The sequence below is a fragment of the Poromitra crassiceps genome (genome assembly GCF_964638095.1).
Source record: "Poromitra crassiceps genome assembly, chromosome: 12".
Taxonomy (NCBI): Eukaryota; Metazoa; Chordata; class Actinopteri; order Beryciformes; family Melamphaidae; genus Poromitra; species Poromitra crassiceps.
This window is the reverse complement of record NC_139632.1, coordinates 9,965,602-9,985,520: the sequence shown is the minus strand read 5'-3', so window position 1 is coordinate 9,985,520 and position 19,919 is coordinate 9,965,602. Positions and strand designations below refer to the sequence as shown.

The window sequence follows — 19,919 nt, the reverse complement described above, 5'->3', positions numbered from 1 at the left end:
CTTTTTCCACACACACACACACACACACACACACACACACACACACACACACACAAAATGCATAAAGATGCTATGTGGACACACGCACCCCAAGTCTGGATTTCGAGTGACTGATCGTCGTAACATTCGTGTAGTAGCTGTTAAAAGGAGCAAAGTTACCTTTCTCTTCTTTGGTGCTTCAGCTCTCCCAAGCAGAACAGCCTGGTGCTTGAGGACTCCATTGGCATTGAAGATGATAAGCTCACGGACTCCACCTTCTTCTGTAGGCGTCCAGGTTACTGTTAGACTGAATGAGCCTTCAGGCTGCAGATACAAAACACAGGGCAAGGTATGAGCAAACAGCAGTTCTTACAGTGAGGACAACAGCAAAAGCATCAAGGGGCTTATGATAGCAGTGTTTTTGACGATACATCACCATTCAAAATAAAGAAATCACACCAAACTACTAACAAATGTTAACCCACAATGGATTTTGTGAGCTTTAAAATATATAAAGTTCTTCCTTCAAGATAGTTCTGACATGTTGAGCTTCATTTTTTTCAGCATCTTTTTTACTTATATGGTGGGAGCTTTTGTCCTATAAATTAGACACACATATAGATTATTATTTCCAATCAGCACCGGTTAGTAGGCCTGGGCATTCATAAAATAGGTTTGCTTTATGTGACTTATACTCAGTTTTTAGTAGGGATGCACCGATATGAAAATTTTGGCCGATGCCGATAACCGATATTAACATTGCTGTTATGGCCGATAACAGATATTTACCGATGACGATATGATCTGTATAAAACCACATTTTTATGATCATCACATTTTGTACATACTGAAAAACACATGTTAACACTGAATTTGAAAAAGTTATGCATTTCTTTATTTGCAAAGCCTTTGGAAAAGCCCATAAATCATAGATTTACTGCATTATTTCATATCAATGTGAAGAATTTGGATGATAATGATAACCGATATTAACATTGCAACATCTGACCGATACCGATATGACCGATATGTTAAAAAATGACCAACATCGGCCGATACCGATATGATTGCCGATATATCGTGCATCCCTAGTTTTTAGGGGAACCGAAGTCAGATTTAACTACGGTAGTTCCAAGGTTAGCTACAAATTGTATTACGGTACCTTAAAGGAACACTCTGCCCATTTTCAACCAGCTTTGTATCATTAGAACATAAGTAGTATATAAGAAAACTGTAAACGGTTTTGAAGTCTGTCATTTAATTTGACAGTTATTGAGTGTTAAAGTGTGGACCAGTGACATCACTGGTCCACACTAACTCAAATGAATAACTCATTAACTCAAATCAACTCTCAATAACTGTCAAACTCGATGAATGATGAATAGTTTGACAGTTATTGAGAGTTGATTTGAGTTAATGAGTTATTCATTTGAGTTAGTGTGGACCAGTGATGTCTCTGGTCCACACTTTAACACTCAATAACTGTCAAATTAAATGACAGACTTCAAAACCGTTTACAGTTTTCTGATATACTACTGATGTTGTAATGATATAAAGCTGGTTGAAAATGGGCGGAGTGTTCCTTTAACGTTAGAACCAAACTTCCTGTATGTGATAGCCAGGCTATCATGGATGTGAATGACAATAGCTTAGACTAGCCCCTTTCAGGACTGTGTTGTCGCTGGCTGGCTACAGCATCAGCATGCTAGCTGACAGTTACAGGGCTATAATGTTTATAGAGTCCCTTTCAGGACTGCGTTGTCAGTCACGTGCCTCAGCCTGCTAGCTACAGATGTGTGTATTGTCAATTCAGTGGTGAAAGTGTATTTATCCCGCCTAAAACGTGTTAATTTAACACGTTAGCGTTATTGTATGCAAGTTAATATCTGCTCTGATCTGAGAAGCACGTGCATTGGGTCCCATGATGCAGAGGGAAAATGGCTAAAATTATCACATGTGGAACAATTCAATTCAATTCTTTATTTCAGACCCAGGGAGATCCATATCACAGTAAAAAAGAACAGTAAAAAAAAACAGCACAGTACAAACTAAGAAAATAACAACAAAGGGGAAACATGTAAAAGGCCTTCCACAATGTTCAATGCTTAATATACAGACATGTTCGCCAGTGGTTCCACAGTAACGCTAGCAGCTCGAAGAGCCAAACTCGTTTGCGTTTCACAGACTACATATTTTCTTTTCTTGTCTTACAACTTTAACGTTAACGTTACCTGAACCATGAACCTGCTCTGGTCCACAGAAAAGCCTTTAGCTGAGGGGATCCTGTCCACTGTAACCTCCAAAACTGCATCCTCGTCTGGATTCTCAATGCGCAAAATAGTCGACTTGGAGGTACCGACTTTTACAGCTCCAAATGTTACAAATGGCGCCTTGGAAAACTGGATCAAACTCAAAACAGGAACATTATTTTCCTTGTTGTTGTCGTTGTTGTGCCTTATTGGACTGAAGTCCAGCAATGCCGTCCGCGTAGAACTCGTGTTTTCAGCCATTTAAAAGTAGCAAAAAGTGAATAGCAGCTAGCAACCCATGGGGTTCGCTGCAACTGGCTTTACTAACGTATGCTGCATTGCTGCTCATATGGCTCGAGACGCCCAGTTTCAAATTTGGATGTTGTTGTTTAGTCAACCAATGGTAGGCGAGGGATGACTACATCTGGTCCAATGGTGGAAGATAATATTGGAATCGCTTTCAACAACAACTCTTAGCCAATCGGATATCGACTACGTGCTTAACTGCCATCCTGTCGGAGAGGTTGAAAATAGTGAGGTATCACTCTGTCCCCTTTTTGGGTGCTCCCGAGCTCGACCTAGACTGACTAAATCTATTGTTCACCTAATTTCATCGCTAACATCGGGTTGGTTTACCATTCCGATAGTATTTTCTCGAGTAAAAGCTTTTTAATAATTTGGCTCGAGCGTTGTCTTCGGACAGTAGACTGACAGTTGATGTACAGTGGTGTCCAACTATGTATCCAACGCATAGCTCGCCGTGATCGTATAGTGGTTAGTACTCTGCGTTGTGGCCGCAGCAACCCCTGTTCGAATCCGGGTCACGGCAGTGTTTTGACGAGGCACACCTGAAGGTTGCATGGTTCTAATGTAAAATAGGAATATGAAAACTGCACCATTACTATTGGTTACAGTTATAGTATGACCAGAGGAGTATGACCAACCAGTTGTCTTATAATAAATAAATAAATGCATTACTTAATTAATTAATCAATTAGTCGGTTGATTAGTTAACTAGTCGATGTATTATTATGATTATGATTATTAATAATAATAATAATAATATTTTTGTGTTTTATGTTTAATCTAACAACCATAATGCCAAACAGTTTTCCAAAGTTCCTACCATGGCCAGCTGGGGGCAGCCTTTCCTAGGAGTTATGGGCATAGGTATGTCATAATATCAGGTGGGGTTAGAATAGGGTTACACAATTTTGGACATGAAAGTGCTGGACCGTCACTAGTAATCATGAGCAATCTTGCTGATCTAATGCACATGGGTTGGAACGGCTGTAACCTTTTTTTCAGGAATGCTTTTCACATTGAAACACACCGAGATATTGTTTATAAAGGTTGAATTGCTCACACTGATCAGCGTTGAAAGCTGCTTATAACCTGGAGGGCATTTAAAATGTAATAAAATATATTTTTTATGGATTTTACGTGTACATCTGCATATTAGACTAAGAGTTATAGAACAAAATTAGGAGCATCATCAACAGGCGAGGGGGTATAGTAGGCTACTATTGGCATGGTAAAACACCTCAAGGGGTACATAATTTTTTTCCAGAGGGCCATATGTCAGTATTACTGACATACATCAAGTAAGTGAAGGGCCACACAGGAGATCATCTGCCAACACCAGATTTTTGTGGGAGTCTCCCTATTTTTAACCCTCTCTCCTGTTGTGATTGGTAATTTCTCATTAATCTCCTAATAGTAATACAAATCCAATGGCTGTAGCAGATGACATTTATTCACATAATTCTGCCTTTTATTGAGTTTTTGGGGGTTGTTTTGTTTTTCTTGGAGGACCTTGGGGGCCGGATTGAGATGGTCCAAGGGCCAGGTCTGGCCCTGGGACCGCATTTTGCCCACGTGTGATCTAGGGCCTAGATCACCTCAGCTATTCAAGTAAATGTGAATTGAAGTGGATCTAAAGGAGCATGATTCATCAGTCACCTTTGTAGGCTGAAGTTTGTTGCAGATATTAACATGTCTATAGCAGTGGCTTGAGCAAAAGCCCCCTCCTCATATCCATGTCTATGGGAACTTTCTTCCCTCTGCTCTAACCCCTCTGTATCTTCTCTCTTCCCTGCTCTACTTAATGGTGTCTTTGTGCCTTCTCCAGGGGAGGCATATGAGATATGCTAATGTGAATTCCTTTCGTGTGTAATCATTCACCAAAGAATGTAAATGGTCGACACTGCAGCAGTCACACCGACTGTCCCCTCGGCAAGAAAATCACCAAGACATTGTGAACAGCAGAGGGATGAGGGCAGCTGTTATCTTTGACTGTAGCTATTATTATTACAGCGTATATTATGGCCTGGGTGTTATAAACAACATTACCCATAACGCCACTTCATGGTGTTGTTCTTTTTTTATTTATTTGTATTTTTTTTATGGTGTCGTTCTTGTATGCTGCTGTGCTGACCTGGCTGCTGGCGACATTTCCGATAGCACCTAAATGCCCCTTTGTGCTTTGTCGTTTGTTTTGAGGGAGGCACGTGACCCTGACGCCGTCCAATCCCGTGCCAGAGAAGAACACAGCTCGTAATTTTGAACAGATGGAATGCAGAGGGGCAGGCAGAGCTGTGTGTTATCATAACTTACAGCGCTTGACAAACTGCCAGAGAAGAGAATAAACTATACACCTTTGGATGATTAATGGCTATATGTCGCAATCGTCGTGTCGGATGATTTGAAAATCACAGCTGCGTTGTTTTGTTTGCGGTAACAATGAGTTCCCATGTTATCAGCCCGGGACCTTACAGAGCTACTAAACTGGTAAGCTAACGTTAACGCATTTAGCTAAAATAGCTTACGTCAACAGGCAAATTAACATGGCCGATGATAGTGGGGATTGGGGAAAAGTCGAGTTTTAACGCTAAATTAAAATGTGAAATCATCTACATTATTCCTTGGTCCAAGGGTTTCTGTATTCATTTAGACTAGTCATTTGTTTGTAACGGTTGAATGGCAGTGCCTTGTTTTACAGGAGGTGTCATGTCAACCCCCATCCCCATGTTATCCCATTTGAAACTGATCCGAACGCCAGGGAAACCCCTATACCGTATATAACGTTAGCTGTAAGATGGTTAGTGTACAAAATAAACTGTATCCTATCCACATCATCTAGCCTAGCTTCGAAAATCCAATTTCTGACTACATACAGCACTTTTTAGCAGATTAAATACACATCGAGATAGATTGTGTGTTGTGGGGCAGAGGAATCTCACTGCCTGCAGTGCCTGCACTAATGCATGGACACTTGGCAAGCAGAACATGTCATGAACTAGGGTTTCGAGAGCAAGGTCAAAGTTTTAGTTTAGGTACCAGAGTGAGATTTTGACTTGTAATCTCTCATCTGGGTCATTGACTGCAGGCTCACAAAGTTTCCCTATAGCACCAATATAGATTTTAGCAGCCTATGTTATTTCCACAATCCTGCTCCATGGTTGTTGCAGACTCTGTCAGTGACTGTGGGCAGATTAGCTCAGGCTGCATATAATCCTAAACTGTGGGATGGGGTGTTGGTGGTGGTACCAAGAGCCGGTATCATGTGGTTTCATCATGCACCACCTTCACAACCCCCACCCATCCACAATTTTTTTTGATTGATTGATATCTTTATTGATTCAATAAATGCAGAATTGTGCAAGACAATACAACAAAAACAATATTGATCAAAAGGAGTAAAACACAATAAAGCCCAAGGGCTTGTTTCCATTGTGGTCCTTTGTATGGGACAAGTGGAGTGAATGTATGTGTGCATGTGTGAGCGCGTGTGTGCGCGGGCAACATAAACAACAAAAACATTAAACAACACAGCCATACACTACATGATATTCTATAGACCTGGGCGATATGGACCAAAAATCATTTCTCAGTAGTTTTTTTTTTTTAGATGAATGGCGACGATATACAATATACCATCTCTGTATTTTCCACGAAGAGGGCTAATGTTCAGTTGTAACTTTCTGATTTCAGTAGGCTGGCCAATATGTTAATATTATATCGATATTGTGATATGACACTAGATATCTTTAGTTTTAAAGGCTGCATTACACTCAAGTAAAGTGATGTAATTATTTTCAGAATTTACCAGACTGTTAGCTGTTATATTATTTGCCTTACCCACTTAGTCATGATATCCACGTTACCAATGATTATTTATCAGAAATCTCATTGGGTAAATACCAATAGTCATCCCTACAACATCGTCACAATATCGATGTCGAGGTATTTCGTCAAAAATATTGTGATATTTGATTTTGTCCGTATCGCCTAGCCCTAACCCTATTCTGTACTAAACTCTCTTTCTGTATGTATTTTTGCAGTGGAATGAGGTGACCCGTCTGTTTCGGGCCGGTATGCCCCTCAGGAAACACCGGCAGAACTTCCGGCACCACGCCGCCTGCTTCACCGCCGCCGCCGCTGTGGACTGGCTGCACCAGCTGCTCCAGAGCAACAGCAACTTCGGCCCCGATGTCACCAGGCAGCAGACGCTTCAGCTCCTCAAGAAGTTCCTGAAGAACCATGTGGTCGAGGACGTGAAGGGTCGCTGGGGCACAGAGGATATGGAGGATAACAACACGCTGTACAGGTGAGCTATTGAAACGGGGTAATGGTTACTTCCTTTCTAATCAAACTAAAAGGGTTGCTACGGGTCTTGAAAGTACTTGAATTTAGAAATTAAAAATCAAGTACTTGAAAGTACTTTGATTTATAAAGAGGTCATTAAAAGTTCTTGAATTTAGCCTACCGGAAACTCTGAGTTTGAGCCTTGTGCACTCGGTCATCTCAAAATTGCTGGGCCAAGCTTGATACACTTTCTTCCTATCTACAGTATCAGTATCCGCATAGGCTACAAGGAGAAATGCTGAGGATTTCAAGATGGCTTTGAGATAATATGATTCATTCCCATGTCTAAACATGACTGGAAACAAATTTGCGTTCAAGGACTTATGAGACTGGTCTGGTTCTGGTATATGGGAACATCTCTGTTATTGGCACTTTAATTTTGAAATAATTTGTCCTTTAAAAGTGCTTGAAATCTATCATGACAAAAGAGGTGCAACCGTGTAAAAGCCAGATGTCATTGTGTGCTCTGTAGAGAATTGCTATCCTACCCCTTCCTATTGAAGTAGGTCGGTTCACAGCTGCGCCAGAAGAGAATACAATAGGACAGGGGTTTACAGTGCGAGGCGGGCCTCCCCAGGCAGGCCTCCCCAGGGGGGCCTCCCCAGGGGGGCTCCAAGCTGTTTCAGGGGAGGCTCAGTGAATGGAAGTGAAAAAAATATTACCTTACATTTGACTGTTTTTCCCACTTTCCCAGTCAGAAACAAGTAATTGACTTCAGACAGACCTTTTGATGTATTTGGTGTAGGCTGAAGTGTGTCAAATAACAATATCAGGCTATCCTGGCTCAATTGTTAACGTTCATAATAATAAGCAGCCACGCGCTCACTAACGTTACCTGAAAATGAGTTGGGTGCTTGTTTACTATAGCTCCATGTGTTAACTCGGGAGGTGGGCGGGGCTAGCCGCTTGGCTAAGTTTCCTACATGTCATCATGGGAAGCCCCGGGACTTGGTCTGGGACAAAATGCAGCTTGTGTTGTGGCAACAAGTTCAATATTTGGAATAGAAGGCACTCTCAGCTTATTAAGTAAGAATCAATCAAATCAGATAACTGATCGGTGTGTAGATGTGTGGATTATGGATCGTCCTCCCCCACACAAAATAAAGCAGTCCTCTCTATTTTCACACATGAACTCCGGATCAGGTGAGGGTTGCCCCCCACTGAGCATGCCCCGGATGATATGTGAAGTGTACCCTTTCACACACGAGGCATGTTGCTTTCACACATGAGTAGCACCTCCGCAGAGTTTGTAAAGTAGAGAGGGGGCGGGCGGCGGGGGTGGGGGAATTTGGCCATGACCACACAGTTGTGAAAACGAAAAATACATAATGGGCATTAACTGCCTAACGTTCACGGCATATAATCGTTTGCGCATAACGTTAGTAAGTAATTAATTAAACAACCCTACAACTCACGCCCAGATGCATCGATTTCATCAAGTCGCAAGCACTACAAACAAAACAGGTCTTTGCTATGTTCAGTCCTAAAATGCATCCAACCTACTAGAATTATACAGAATACAGGAAGCTAGACGTTTTTACCTTCAAAATAAAATAAATGTTGTATTACTTGGTAACAAAAAATCAGAATGTCGACTCACTACGGGTTAAAATTGACTTTTCGAAGGGAGCAGATATTCTTCCAGTTTATCTCCGTTCTGTATCTTTCGAAACACACACAAAAAACATTACACGTGCATTTACTTTATTTAATTGCCATTATTGCGAAGGTTATACCCGGAAGTTTTCGTTATATACTGCCTGACTTGACGCTACTTGGAATTTGCGGTTCTGCCATTGAATCTTCACAAACGCTGTGTACACGTTAAATCAAAGACATGAACGCAACCAGATCCAGATACCCTAGCTAGCGATGTCCAATACTGGGAAGCGGGACGACCCTCGCGTCCAAAAATGCTTATTAAATGTGTGTGCTGTGCGAAGCAGACATGAAATCAGATCAGAGCTATGAGCCTTTCAATCCAGCAATCCGCAACATGTTGGCTGTCGCACACGGAGCAGGTTTGAGCTTCATTTGGAAACCAAATGGCATGTGTTTTTTGCTCGCTCATTCACATCGACTATTTATATAATAATAATCTGTCACGATCGTCTCTGTCCTCATGCACTCACGAGCTGACTACTTCACGGAGCTCTGGAGGGAAAGGGGGGGGACAATACGCTTCTGCGACTACGGCTGGGGGTACACTTCCCTCCGGATAGGACGAGGATCCGCGGGAGCGCGCATGAGCCACATGCACACATTCACACATGACAGCCATCCGGATAGCCTCTAGATAACTCCTGAATTCCAGACATGTGTGAAAGCAGCACATGTCTTCTCCTTTCCTCCAGGTTCCCCTCCACCTCTCCGTTGAAGCCCATTCCCTGTCCAGCCCCCAGTCTGCCCCCCTCCTCCCTGAAGAGGAGCTTTTCCCTCAGGGACAAGGAAGGCATCTTTAGGTTCAGGAGCACCAAGAAGCAAGACAAGGAGACACAGGCGAGTTACACTGGACATGGACTATTTCCTTAAATACATTTATACTCACACGATCAAGCGGTTGGTTTTAATCTAACAGCCGTGCAGGTTAAGACAAAATGCCCGTTTAAGAGTGGCAGCCTGGAAGTACGGTTTAAACCTAAAAAGCTCATTCATTGATTGACTGTGGTTCTTGCTCTGTTTGGCGCTTCCAGGAAAACGTGGCTCCTGCCCTCCAAGCACAGGGAGCGGAAGTAAACCAGCCAATAGGAGAGCAGCAGGAGCAGAGACGAGAGCTCACACAGGATGATGAACATGAAATCTGGAGACACATCACGCTGACCCAGTACGAAACACATTCAGTTGAAAACCCAAGTTTTGTTTTATACAAATCAGTAATCAATAATCCTTCGAATAGTTAAGGAGAATATCACGTGACACAAGAAGAAAGATGGCCTGAAAACAAGAGGATTGTGCGTGTAAAACTAAACTTATTAATGTTTCAGCCTACAGAAGATTCTGGGTCTTGCGTCTCTGGAGGAGGTGTTAGACCAGCGTTATGTTAACCCACAGAACATCATCCATAACATGACCAGAGTCAACAAGCATGGAGTAGTCACACTGGACGACAAGACAAGTACGTTTGTTGGCCAGCAGGTGGACTGACTTGAGGTTGAGCCATTTTGACACAAAACAGTCTGTAATGTAAATGAGGTGCCCTTCCAGTCAGCTATGTTGAGGCAAATCTATAGGTTTCCTGAATATCAAAACAAGAGTTTGTCAAGAATTGATGAATATTTACGATTGTTTTTTTCATGATGATTTTTTTGATGATTTTTTTTACTGTCAGCCAAAACAAAGAAATGCACACTGTGATATTCTAGTGCACTGTCTAATGGCCATACAACCATGGCAGAGACTTAACCCATTGATACCTGATGCAGCATTTGCGTGTATATCCCTCATTTGTGTGTGTATCCCTTTAAGACCGCGAACCGCGTTAACGCGGTTCGCTGTCTTAAAGGGATACACACACAAATGCTGCATCAGGTATCAATGGGTTAAATCACTTTGGATGGAAGCATCAACCACATACCATACTATATCCTTAGAACAGTCTATTTGACATGTGCTATAATTAATACATCTAGCAACCGGTCTAACCTGTCCATCATCTCTGCAGATGACCTCCCCCACTGGGTTTTGTCTGCCATGAAGAGCCTGGCCAACTGTGAGTAGCAGCGAGCTCATGTCCCACATACACACTCCTGTCCTGCAAAAGCATGACCACATGTTGAGCAACTGGAACTGGAAGAAAATGGCTGATTTGAAACAACGTGGTCCGAAGAACTGACACTTTTGTTTTGTTGTCGATTTCCAGGGCCGAAGTACGACAGCGCACAGCCGTCCTATCCGGGCTTTGAGAGAGACGTCTTCAAAACGGTGTCGGATTACTTCTACAGCCTCCCGCAGCCTTTACTCACATACCAGCTGTATGAACTGTTTATCAATGTCCTGGGTAGGTATTGTGGACGAGGCAACTTTGAGACAAGTTTGAAATTGTTTGATCTTTCTAGGTGTCAATTAAGAGTTTCAATAGGGTAGATGTCCTTTGATCCTGAGAGGCTTGGGTGCAACGGTTGGAGTTGTGGAATATTGCTTGGAAGATTCCTGAAAACCAAACGGCCGTGAGGTGCAAAAAATAGCCTATTGCAACATATTCAGACAGCACTTAATTTTGAACTCATACACAAAGATAATGTAAACTAGCATGGCGCTGGTGATAGCTGGTGCTGCTGTGCGACATTAACAGCGCTGTCCGCCCGCCCACTCTACCAAACATGGGCTAAAAGGAGGAGTGGCTTCATGAAACAAGTCAACAGCAAACATGCAGATGTGGCATGTGTGTGTGACAGATGTCAGAGGGGGTCACCCGGTCAACACCGAGAGAATCCCTCTGACTGCCAGGATTGCCTGCAGGCTCTGGCAACGAAAGCATGTCGATGTGCCCAGACGGCCGCGTGGGCGATGTCGTCGGGCGCGTCCCACCTCTAACAGCGTCTGATGTTTGTTGTTGTCGTTCTTTTGACCCCTAACAAAGGTTTCGGTTGTTGCTTTTGTCGGTTGAGCCGTAACGGCGAGGTGAGCAGCTGCTGCACTCTGCGTACCTCTGTGTGTGTGTGTGTGTGTCTGCTGTGTGTTGTCTGTCAGTTTGTACAGTTAAAGGTTTGAACTGACTAACACCCCCCCACCCCACCTCCCCCTGTCTGCCTGCACTGACACCCTGCCTGCCACACCCGTCTCTGTCTCTTTGTGTGTATCCTGTATCAGTGCTGTGTGGCTACGTCGCAGCGCCCCCGATGCCTGCGCGCGGGAAGCGCAAACAGGCCGACCCCCCTCTGACCCTGCCGCCTCCCGCCAAGACGTCGTTCCGCTCCACGGAGTGCCTCCTCCTGTCGCTGCTCAGGCAGGGCTCGTGCGACGAGACGGAGTCGCCGATGGGCGACGGCTTCGGCGCCAAGCTCCAGTGGCGGCTCGCGGCGCTGAAAGGAGGCGCCGGCCACTTGGGAGGCAGCTGCATGAGCCTGAGCCAGTCGCAAGGCTGCTCGGACGGTTCCGCCAGATCGCGCCCCCGGAGCTGCTCACTGGAGACCATCCTGGATGACTCCGCCCCTCTGGTCCAGCAGCAGCTCTTTCTGTCCAATGACAGCCTGGCGGCCGGCGTCCAGGGCAACGCTGCCCCTCGAGGCGTAAACGGTAGCCAGGATAGCGGCACTGCCCCCGCGACAGCGACGCCCCATAATAGTCCGGACTCTACATATGTCTCCACGGGAAGTCCCGCCTCCTGCGAGCCTGCTCCGGAAGTTAAAATCAGAACAAGGCTGTCTGTGGCTTCGATGAAAACACTGTCCGTCACGCAGAGGCCCCGCCCCTCGCGGCCACAGAGCGCCGGCAGCTGTCTGGACATCATCGCGGCGACCAGGAAGGAAGTTGCCATGGAGACCAGAGGGCGGAGCCGAGCGGCAAGCTGCGCGAGTGCGAACGCTCCCGCGTACCAGCTCCGCTCCTCCTCATCGTCGTCCCATCGCCCCTCCTCTTCCTCCGGTGTGGCCAAAGTACCGGGGCCCCACGCTGCCGCCGGACCCGGTGGGCCCAGACCCGCCTCCAGTGTCTTCACGCTCCCTGGTCGTGCTGCCGCCCGGCGCTGCCTCAGCTCTCTGGATGTCTCCAAGCCGCTTCTACCCGTCTCGCTGCTCAAAGCGCCTGTCTGTCTGCCCAGCGGCTCCTCCCAGCCCCCCCAACACAACCCTGACAACAGTAAGACCCCTCTCTACAGTACCTGTGTGTGTGTCTGCATGCCTGTCTGTTGATACACGTCTAATCTAACTAACAGCATCTAACATCTAACCACTTCTAGTGCCAGACTATATCAGAAGTCCGAAACCTTCTCGAGGAACTACAATTCCTGTTCAGCTTGGACATAGGGTGAAATGTAGACGTGGGTTGAAGAGTAACAAAAAGATCATTTCTGATGCACAGCATCACAGCACAGCGTTTGAGATTTCATCTCAAAGGTTGCTTACGCCAGCTGTGAAAATGGAATGTAACTGCAAAGCTGGAATGGGATCAATAGTTTTGCCCTGATCCTTAGAGGATTTTGAAACCGCTCGATGGTTCAAAAAGGTGCAGATCTCCTCTGACAAGAGATGTAGAAGACACGTAAGCAAAGGAAATCAACTGGAAAAGGTTTGCGCTGGTGTGTGGAAGGATTGTACTCGTTCAACCTGCATCTATTCAGTTTTGTAGCATGAGCAAGACTGGACTCACTCACTCTTTGTAACTCGCTCTGGGAAAGAGCCTCAGCTACAAATGCAGTGTGTTGTTGCTGCAACTGATTTTAACTGCACTCTAATTATAGTCGAGAAAATCCTATAAATTAGAGATCTTAACTGACATTACTCCTCTCTCCGTTGCTGTAGTTGACTATCTTTTTATCCATCCATCCATCCATCCATCATAGTGAATGTGATGTTATGAGTGATGGATGAATGTTGCTGTGTGAAGAGTGAATCAGTTGTAATATTCAGTGATTCATTTACTGCTGGTTCTACTACTCACTTCTACTTCACCTGTCGTCCTCATTGTTACTGTGTGCGTGTGCACGTGTGTGTGTGTGTGTGTGTGTGTGTGTGTGTGTGTGTGTGCGTGCGTGTGTGTGTAGGCCTCCTCCAGCCTCAGTGTGAGCGCGTGGCCGTTGAGGCCCTGCAGCTGTGCACCCTGCTCCTCCCCCCCGCCTCCCGCAGGAAGCTGCAGCTCCTCATGAAGATGATGTCCCGCATCAGCCAGAACGTGGACATGCCCCGCCTCCACCACGCCATCGGCACCCGCACACTGGTGAGGAGGGGCGCTCTGTCCAACATTGCATCCTTCTCTAGAACTAACAAGATAAAATGATCATATTTTTTTCAAAAACAGCTAGTTCATAATCTCGCTCATAATCTATGTAGCAGTGACTGTAGATCCAACTTGCCCCCCCCCCCCCCCCCCCCCCGACCCCATTTTAATTTGGATGTAGGGTTGAGGGTAGATTGTTTTGTTTTTGTTTTGATGACTTGGCTGACGCTGACGCTGACTCTTCGACACATTTCGTGTAAGGTGACGTAAGGGTCCCACACAAGACCCACCCACCCTCTTACAACACCCCAATTGAAAACTACTTATGAATTATTTCTCTAGGCCTGTTTTACAATTACGAAATAGGTTACTACAATAACTAGGCCTATTTTACTTTTCTTTTGAACAATTTCAGCCAAAATGGAAAATTCTGCAATATTCCATATTTGACGGTTGATTCCAGTTTTATTACCAAATTCCGTGACGCGTTTTCTGCATTGCGGAAATCATATGGCCCTACATGAATAGATTTTTGCTGCCATCGAGTGCTGTTAGAAATAGAGAAATTGAGTACACATAGATGACCCAATAAAAAGGTCAATAAATTAGAGAGTCAGAAATTGTCAATGATACCCAAGTTGCATACATTCGACATTTAGGGTGTGGAAAACCTGGAAGCTGTGACCTGTTTTTTTGTTATTACCAACAGGTCTGGTGGAACAAATACACAATGATGTTTGGCTAATAAATCAATTTACATTGTCAATTTACAGTACATCAATTACATTTTCTACTAAACTCCTCAAAAAAAGTTTGGAAACGTTATTTCGCTCGATTATTTCTCCCCTAATACCAATTGGTATTGTATTTTATATCGTTGGAAAGCCTGATTAGTCACTACCTTTACAACGGGGTACAACTTGTAAGGATCATGCATTCGTGGAATGAGCAACACAGCTAAACGTGTGGGTAGTGCCCCAAAAAAATGTGCCAAAATCCCCTGCAATATTCTTCTGTTGGTATTCACTGTTGTTTTGAACTTCAAGTGCTGGCACCTGTGTCACCCGTGTGAATGTTTGACAAGTTGCATTGATGACTTCCAGATTTATTAGTAGGAGTTTACAAGGAGCACTTGAAGGCAGCATTTGGTCGATGCACAATGTGAGTGTGCCACACTGCCGTAGTGTCTGTGAGAGCTAACAAGTTGGTAGCTGACGCTTCGACAGTATCTTCCATAATGTCGCCATGACAACGTCAACAGGCAGCAAGCATATAACCACAGTCTTGAGCTAAATGACCAATTGCAAATGTGAACATGGATGCATGTTGCCATATTATATGGAGCACTGTATCTGAAGCAAGCCTGCACACAAACAAACTTCAAAATGTCCTATTTACTGCCAAAACATTTTTGGTCACAATCACATATATACCAACAAGGAAATTCAAAGAACTGTATTGTGATATACAGTATATTTTTTGACATGCAACCAGTCAATTCAGATTTCAGATAAATACACTTGTACCGCAAATCCATATGCTGTCATGAACAGATGAACATGTTGTGTGTGTTTGCCTGTCGTCCCTGTTCCAGATGGTTCATACGTTTTCAGGCTGCGTTCTGGGCAGTGCTGAGGAGGGGGATCTGGACGAGCTGCTGGCCACCAGGCTGGTGTCTTTTCTCATGGACCATCAACACAGCATCCTCTCAGTCCCAGAGTACCTGCTCAATGCTGTCACTGACCACATACAGTACCTACGCACAGTCCAGGTACACACGCACACACACACACACACACCTTAGCATGTACTGTATATGCACCATCGCATCCTTTGAAGTATACAGACATACAAACCATACATCTAGATACACACAAATACATACAGCACAAAAAACATATACCTAAATTAGCCATTGCAACTTCTAGTTTACACACACATATCTATGCCATGTACACACATTGCCATTTCTACTACTTATATACACAGACATGCGTATTTGAGTGATTGAGTGACACGCGCGCGCACACACGCACAGCAGTTCAACTAAACATATAGCTGCGTACTCATACACTTTACCTTGTTACAGTTTTGAGATACAACACACACCAATGTAATGTAATGTACATCCACCTTCTTGGACCAAGCCAACTGAGCCGGGATTGGCTCTAATGTTAATGCACTGCTTCTGATTGGTGCAGCTTGACCGCACGCTCTCGACTGTGGAAAATGCCACCAATGCCAGACAGCGACACAGATCCATCTTTTTGACCCCCGTCTCTCCCCGGCAGGTCCCGGCCGGCGGCAATGTCTGCAGTATTGGCGCCGGCGATCTGGCTAGCATCCCGGTGCCCCTCCACGCCTTCTGCCGTCAGATCAGCAGCGCCGAGTTCGAACAGCAGAGGGCGACGTCGTCCCAGAAGGCCATGGAGGAGCTGCTGGAGATCCTGCTGACCAACCAAAACATCAGCGAGAAAGACAGACGCAAGAAGCTCAAGCAGGTAAGCCCTCGACGCTCAGTCGGGTCCATTGAAACAGAAAAAACAACTTTTAATCGCTAGCACTTTATTTGGATAGTCAGCGTATTAATTGATCGGATAATTGATAATTCAACTGTTTAACAGATTATCTAAAGAGTATGTGACAATTCCGGAACATATATGCATACTCCAGGTGATGAGAACACATGTGTGGAATAGGAAGCAAAGAGAATCTGTTGTTGAATTTCAACTAAGCTGTTAAAGAAACAGTTCACCTAAAAATGACAATTCTGCCATCATCTCCTCCCCCTCATGCCAGTTGAAACACAGGTGAAGTCTGTCTGTATAACACACGCACAGACGATCTGTCAATCACCCCCTTTTCTATCATCTATTTTACTTCAAACAGGCCAGTTATATAACAAATGACCTCCCTACGGTTGTTATAAAAAGGTGAAATTAGCTATATAGACCAAAACCGTGTTTTGCCCCTGACTGGAAAGTTGTTTAATCCTGCTACAAAGTCGCGCATTTTAAACATGGGAGGAATGCCTACTGCCCCCCGACGCCTAGTGGCCATTCGAGGAACTACAACTTTTCAATTCAGTTCCGCGTCATCAGAGGAAAGCCGGGGGGAGGGGGGTTGGCCACTGGTTTCAACTGGCATGAGGGTGAGTAGATGACAGAATTTTTCATTTTTAGGTGATCTGTTCCCTTGAAAGAGCATTTTCAGAGACAAAGCGAAGTAGTGGAATTGTTGAACGTCAACTAAGAAGCTGTTGGAATGTTAGAAATACTCTGCAGTAGACTCTCCGTAGGCGGACTATAAATTGTTACTCACTAAGCATGTACAAGTGGCATTGAAATTCATTCGTTGTCTTTGATTGGCTTCAGTTCCAGAAGCAGTACCCAGACATCTACAGTCGCCGGGTCCCCTCAGACAGAGAGGCCAAGCAGGACAGCAAACCAAAGATCAAAGCGCCGCTCCTGAGCATCAGAAAGACCAAAGCTTTCAGCATCAGGAGCTGAACACGTGTCGCTCACTGCAAGACGCTCACTGGACCTGGACCACTGGACCACACCAGAGACATTTCATATAGACAGAGACACCCCAACCTCCAGTCACTTCCTGTATCTGTGTGCCATGGAGGTTTCACCACTGAGACTGGTCAGCCCAATGAACTTTCATACCATTGACAGACAGCCAATCACAAGCTGATGACGACGCCCGTTTAGGAGACCGGAAGAGTTCCAGTTCTTATTATTGGCAGAGCCTGGAGTGGGGTGTCTCTATCTATTCAAGGTCTCTGTCTGACCACACCTAAACTGTTACTGCACGCCTGAGAGGAGATTTGGGGAAATAATGCTCAATTTTTCAGCTGTTAGAAGGTACAAGCAATGTGTTGGGGAACATACAGGATACGTCACGTCGGAAATTCTGTTAAGCCACTGTGTCACATTGTGTGTGTGTGTGTGTGTGTGTGTGTGTTAACATGTAGGCAGGTGAACAGACCAGTGGCTCACCGATTTCAACTAGCCTGGTCAAAACCATCCTTTCACTCTACATATCAGTCTGGACTCCGAGCCGTCCGCTCAGTGGGCGGGAGTACTTGATTCCTTCAGCCAATCAGCGTCGCTGAATCCAATCCAAATCTACTCGGAAAGAGCGGCGATAACATCCGCTGGTTGCTTGTTCTTGTTTAATAATTGTTGTTATTGAGTCTATTTCTGCAATAGCTGCTGCACTTATGGCTGCGTTTACTAACGTCAACGTTACCGCTTGTCGCTTCGGGAGACACCATTACTGTTTTGCCAGCGGCGTCCCCGATTGGCCGGTTACCTTGTCAACCATGGCGCAGGTCCCTGATTGGCCTGGTTACATTGTAATTTCTGGAAATCGCTGGGGGGCGGGTGGAAGTCCAGACTGATCCGTGGAGCAAAACAGTTACTGTGTGTGAGTTTACGTGATCAGGGTGTTTTTTTCCAGGCTAGATTTCAACATTTATTTGTAGTAGGTAGATTTTTTTTTTTTGTATTTACTGTAGCTGTTTGATTTCCTCACTTCCACCATCTGCTCTTACCTACCTTGTGTGAGTGTGAGAGCAAGCAAGCTTCAGAGGTACATTTGGGAGAGAAGTGTGCATCTCAGAGACCACTGGTCCACGTGGGAACGATTAGGTGATGGCTTTCGTAATTTATATACGAGTGATGTTTTTGGGAGCAGCAGCGAGACACGAGCCTTTGCTTGAAATGTTGCGTTTCTTATTCTTTTTTGATTTTTATTATGTTATACTAAACATTTTTATGCGTTGATGCGTTTTAAATTTGATTCAAAACGCTCTACCGTTTTGCTACTGAACCTTTCCTTTTTCTTTCTCTCATTTTATGTTTCCCCATTCTTATCTTTTCACCTTTCATGTGATGCAATTAAAGGGATATCGTTTATTTTCTTGTTTTAGCTCTCGTTGAGGGATGAGATTTTAGTTTTTCCCCCAAATGTTCAGGATTTTGGATCATATGTCATATACAGTATACACCTCTCATTCATTGTTTCCAGTTCATTATTTATGTTGTGTGCATCTTCTTGTCTTGATCACATCCCTGCTTGGTTTATTGGATAGAGCAAAGTGTTGCACTGTTTAGGCATTATAAATGACCGGCCAGCTTATGTCAATCACCCAATTGTTATATTCATATTTACTGCATAATGGAACTTCTAAAGGGATATCTTCATGTATTTATCTTGAGTTGTAAGAAGTATTGATTCTACCCTGGTACATGTGCGTCTAAACCTCAGACTGTGTGTGTGTGTAGGTAGGTAGGTGTGTGTGTGTGTGTGTGTGTGTGTGAGAGAGAGAGAGAGACCAACCATAAGCTCCAAATGCCCATTACAGCAACAGTGTTTTTGCCAATTACTGACCACAGGATGTGTACTGTATACACCTACAGTTGTACTTCTTCCTCAATATTGTTTACTATGCAACCTTCTGGGAAATAAACCTTTCCAATTGTTCTATCTATATATGGCTTCATGCTTTTTTGTTGTCTATAACCTATGTGCACAGATAAGTGTTTTTGTTGTCTATAGCCTACAGTATGTGCACAGATACGTGTTTTTGTTGTCTATAGCCTACAGCAGTGTTTCCCAACCAGGGGTACGTGTACCCCTAGGGGTACTTCAGCAGCTTGCAGGGGGCACTTGGAAAGATTGGGGATTACAATGTATTTCCAAAATGATAAAAACTGATTACTTTTTCCAAGATGTGTTATAGAGGTCATCTAAAAGTTTAATATAAGTTTAATATAACAAATTTAGGAGAATTATCGACATGCATGAGTGAGGGGTAGGTACTATTGGCATGGTAAAACAGCTCAAGGGGTACATAACACAAAAAAGGTTGGGAACCACTGGCCTACAGTATGTGCACAGATAAGTGGGCAATGTCTCCGTTTTGGGTACTACTAGTGATCCTCAGTGATGTAGACTGTTCTCACAGGCCTTGAAAATACTTGACAGTTTGAGGGGAAACAAAATAAGACTTTTAGAAGTTCTACAGTATAAGATGGACGGATGCTGTAAACTGAACATGTCAAAATGTATTGAGAGTGTTTTTGGTACATGACACCGCAGCTTTGAATGGACCTGACTGAGGTTGGAAATTTCCTTTTAAAAGGGAATATTGACATTCCA

The 19,919-nt window shown here is 44.3% G+C and overlaps 2 protein-coding genes across 2 annotated transcripts in view; one reads left to right on the top strand and one right to left on the bottom strand.

Annotated features, from left to right (window-relative positions):
- aspm (assembly factor for spindle microtubules) overlaps positions 1-2,489 on the bottom strand; it is a gene marked incomplete at its 5' end in the record, with an annotated part of 30,212 nt that extends 27,723 nt beyond the window's left edge. Inside the window, 2 exons of the mRNA XM_083647197.1 lie at positions 160-303; positions 2,211-2,489. Coding sequence (XP_083503323.1) covers positions 160-303; positions 2,211-2,489 — 423 coding nt within the window. The remainder of the gene's footprint in view (positions 1-159; positions 304-2,210) is intronic.
- Positions 2,490-4,900: 2,411 nt separating this feature from the next.
- depdc1a (DEP domain containing 1a) lies at positions 4,901-19,212 on the top strand. Its single transcript, XM_083647822.1, has 12 exons — positions 4,901-5,018; positions 6,572-6,837; positions 9,230-9,374; positions 9,569-9,699; positions 9,860-9,990; positions 10,537-10,584; positions 10,735-10,872; positions 11,685-12,671; positions 13,576-13,748; positions 15,343-15,519; positions 16,040-16,249; positions 17,123-19,212. The coding sequence occupies exons 1-12, from the start codon at positions 4,971-4,973 to the stop codon at positions 17,255-17,257; spliced, it is 2,589 nt and encodes an 862-aa protein (XP_083503948.1). The 5' UTR covers positions 4,901-4,970; the 3' UTR covers positions 17,258-19,212.
- The last annotated feature ends 707 nt before the right edge of the window (positions 19,213-19,919 follow it).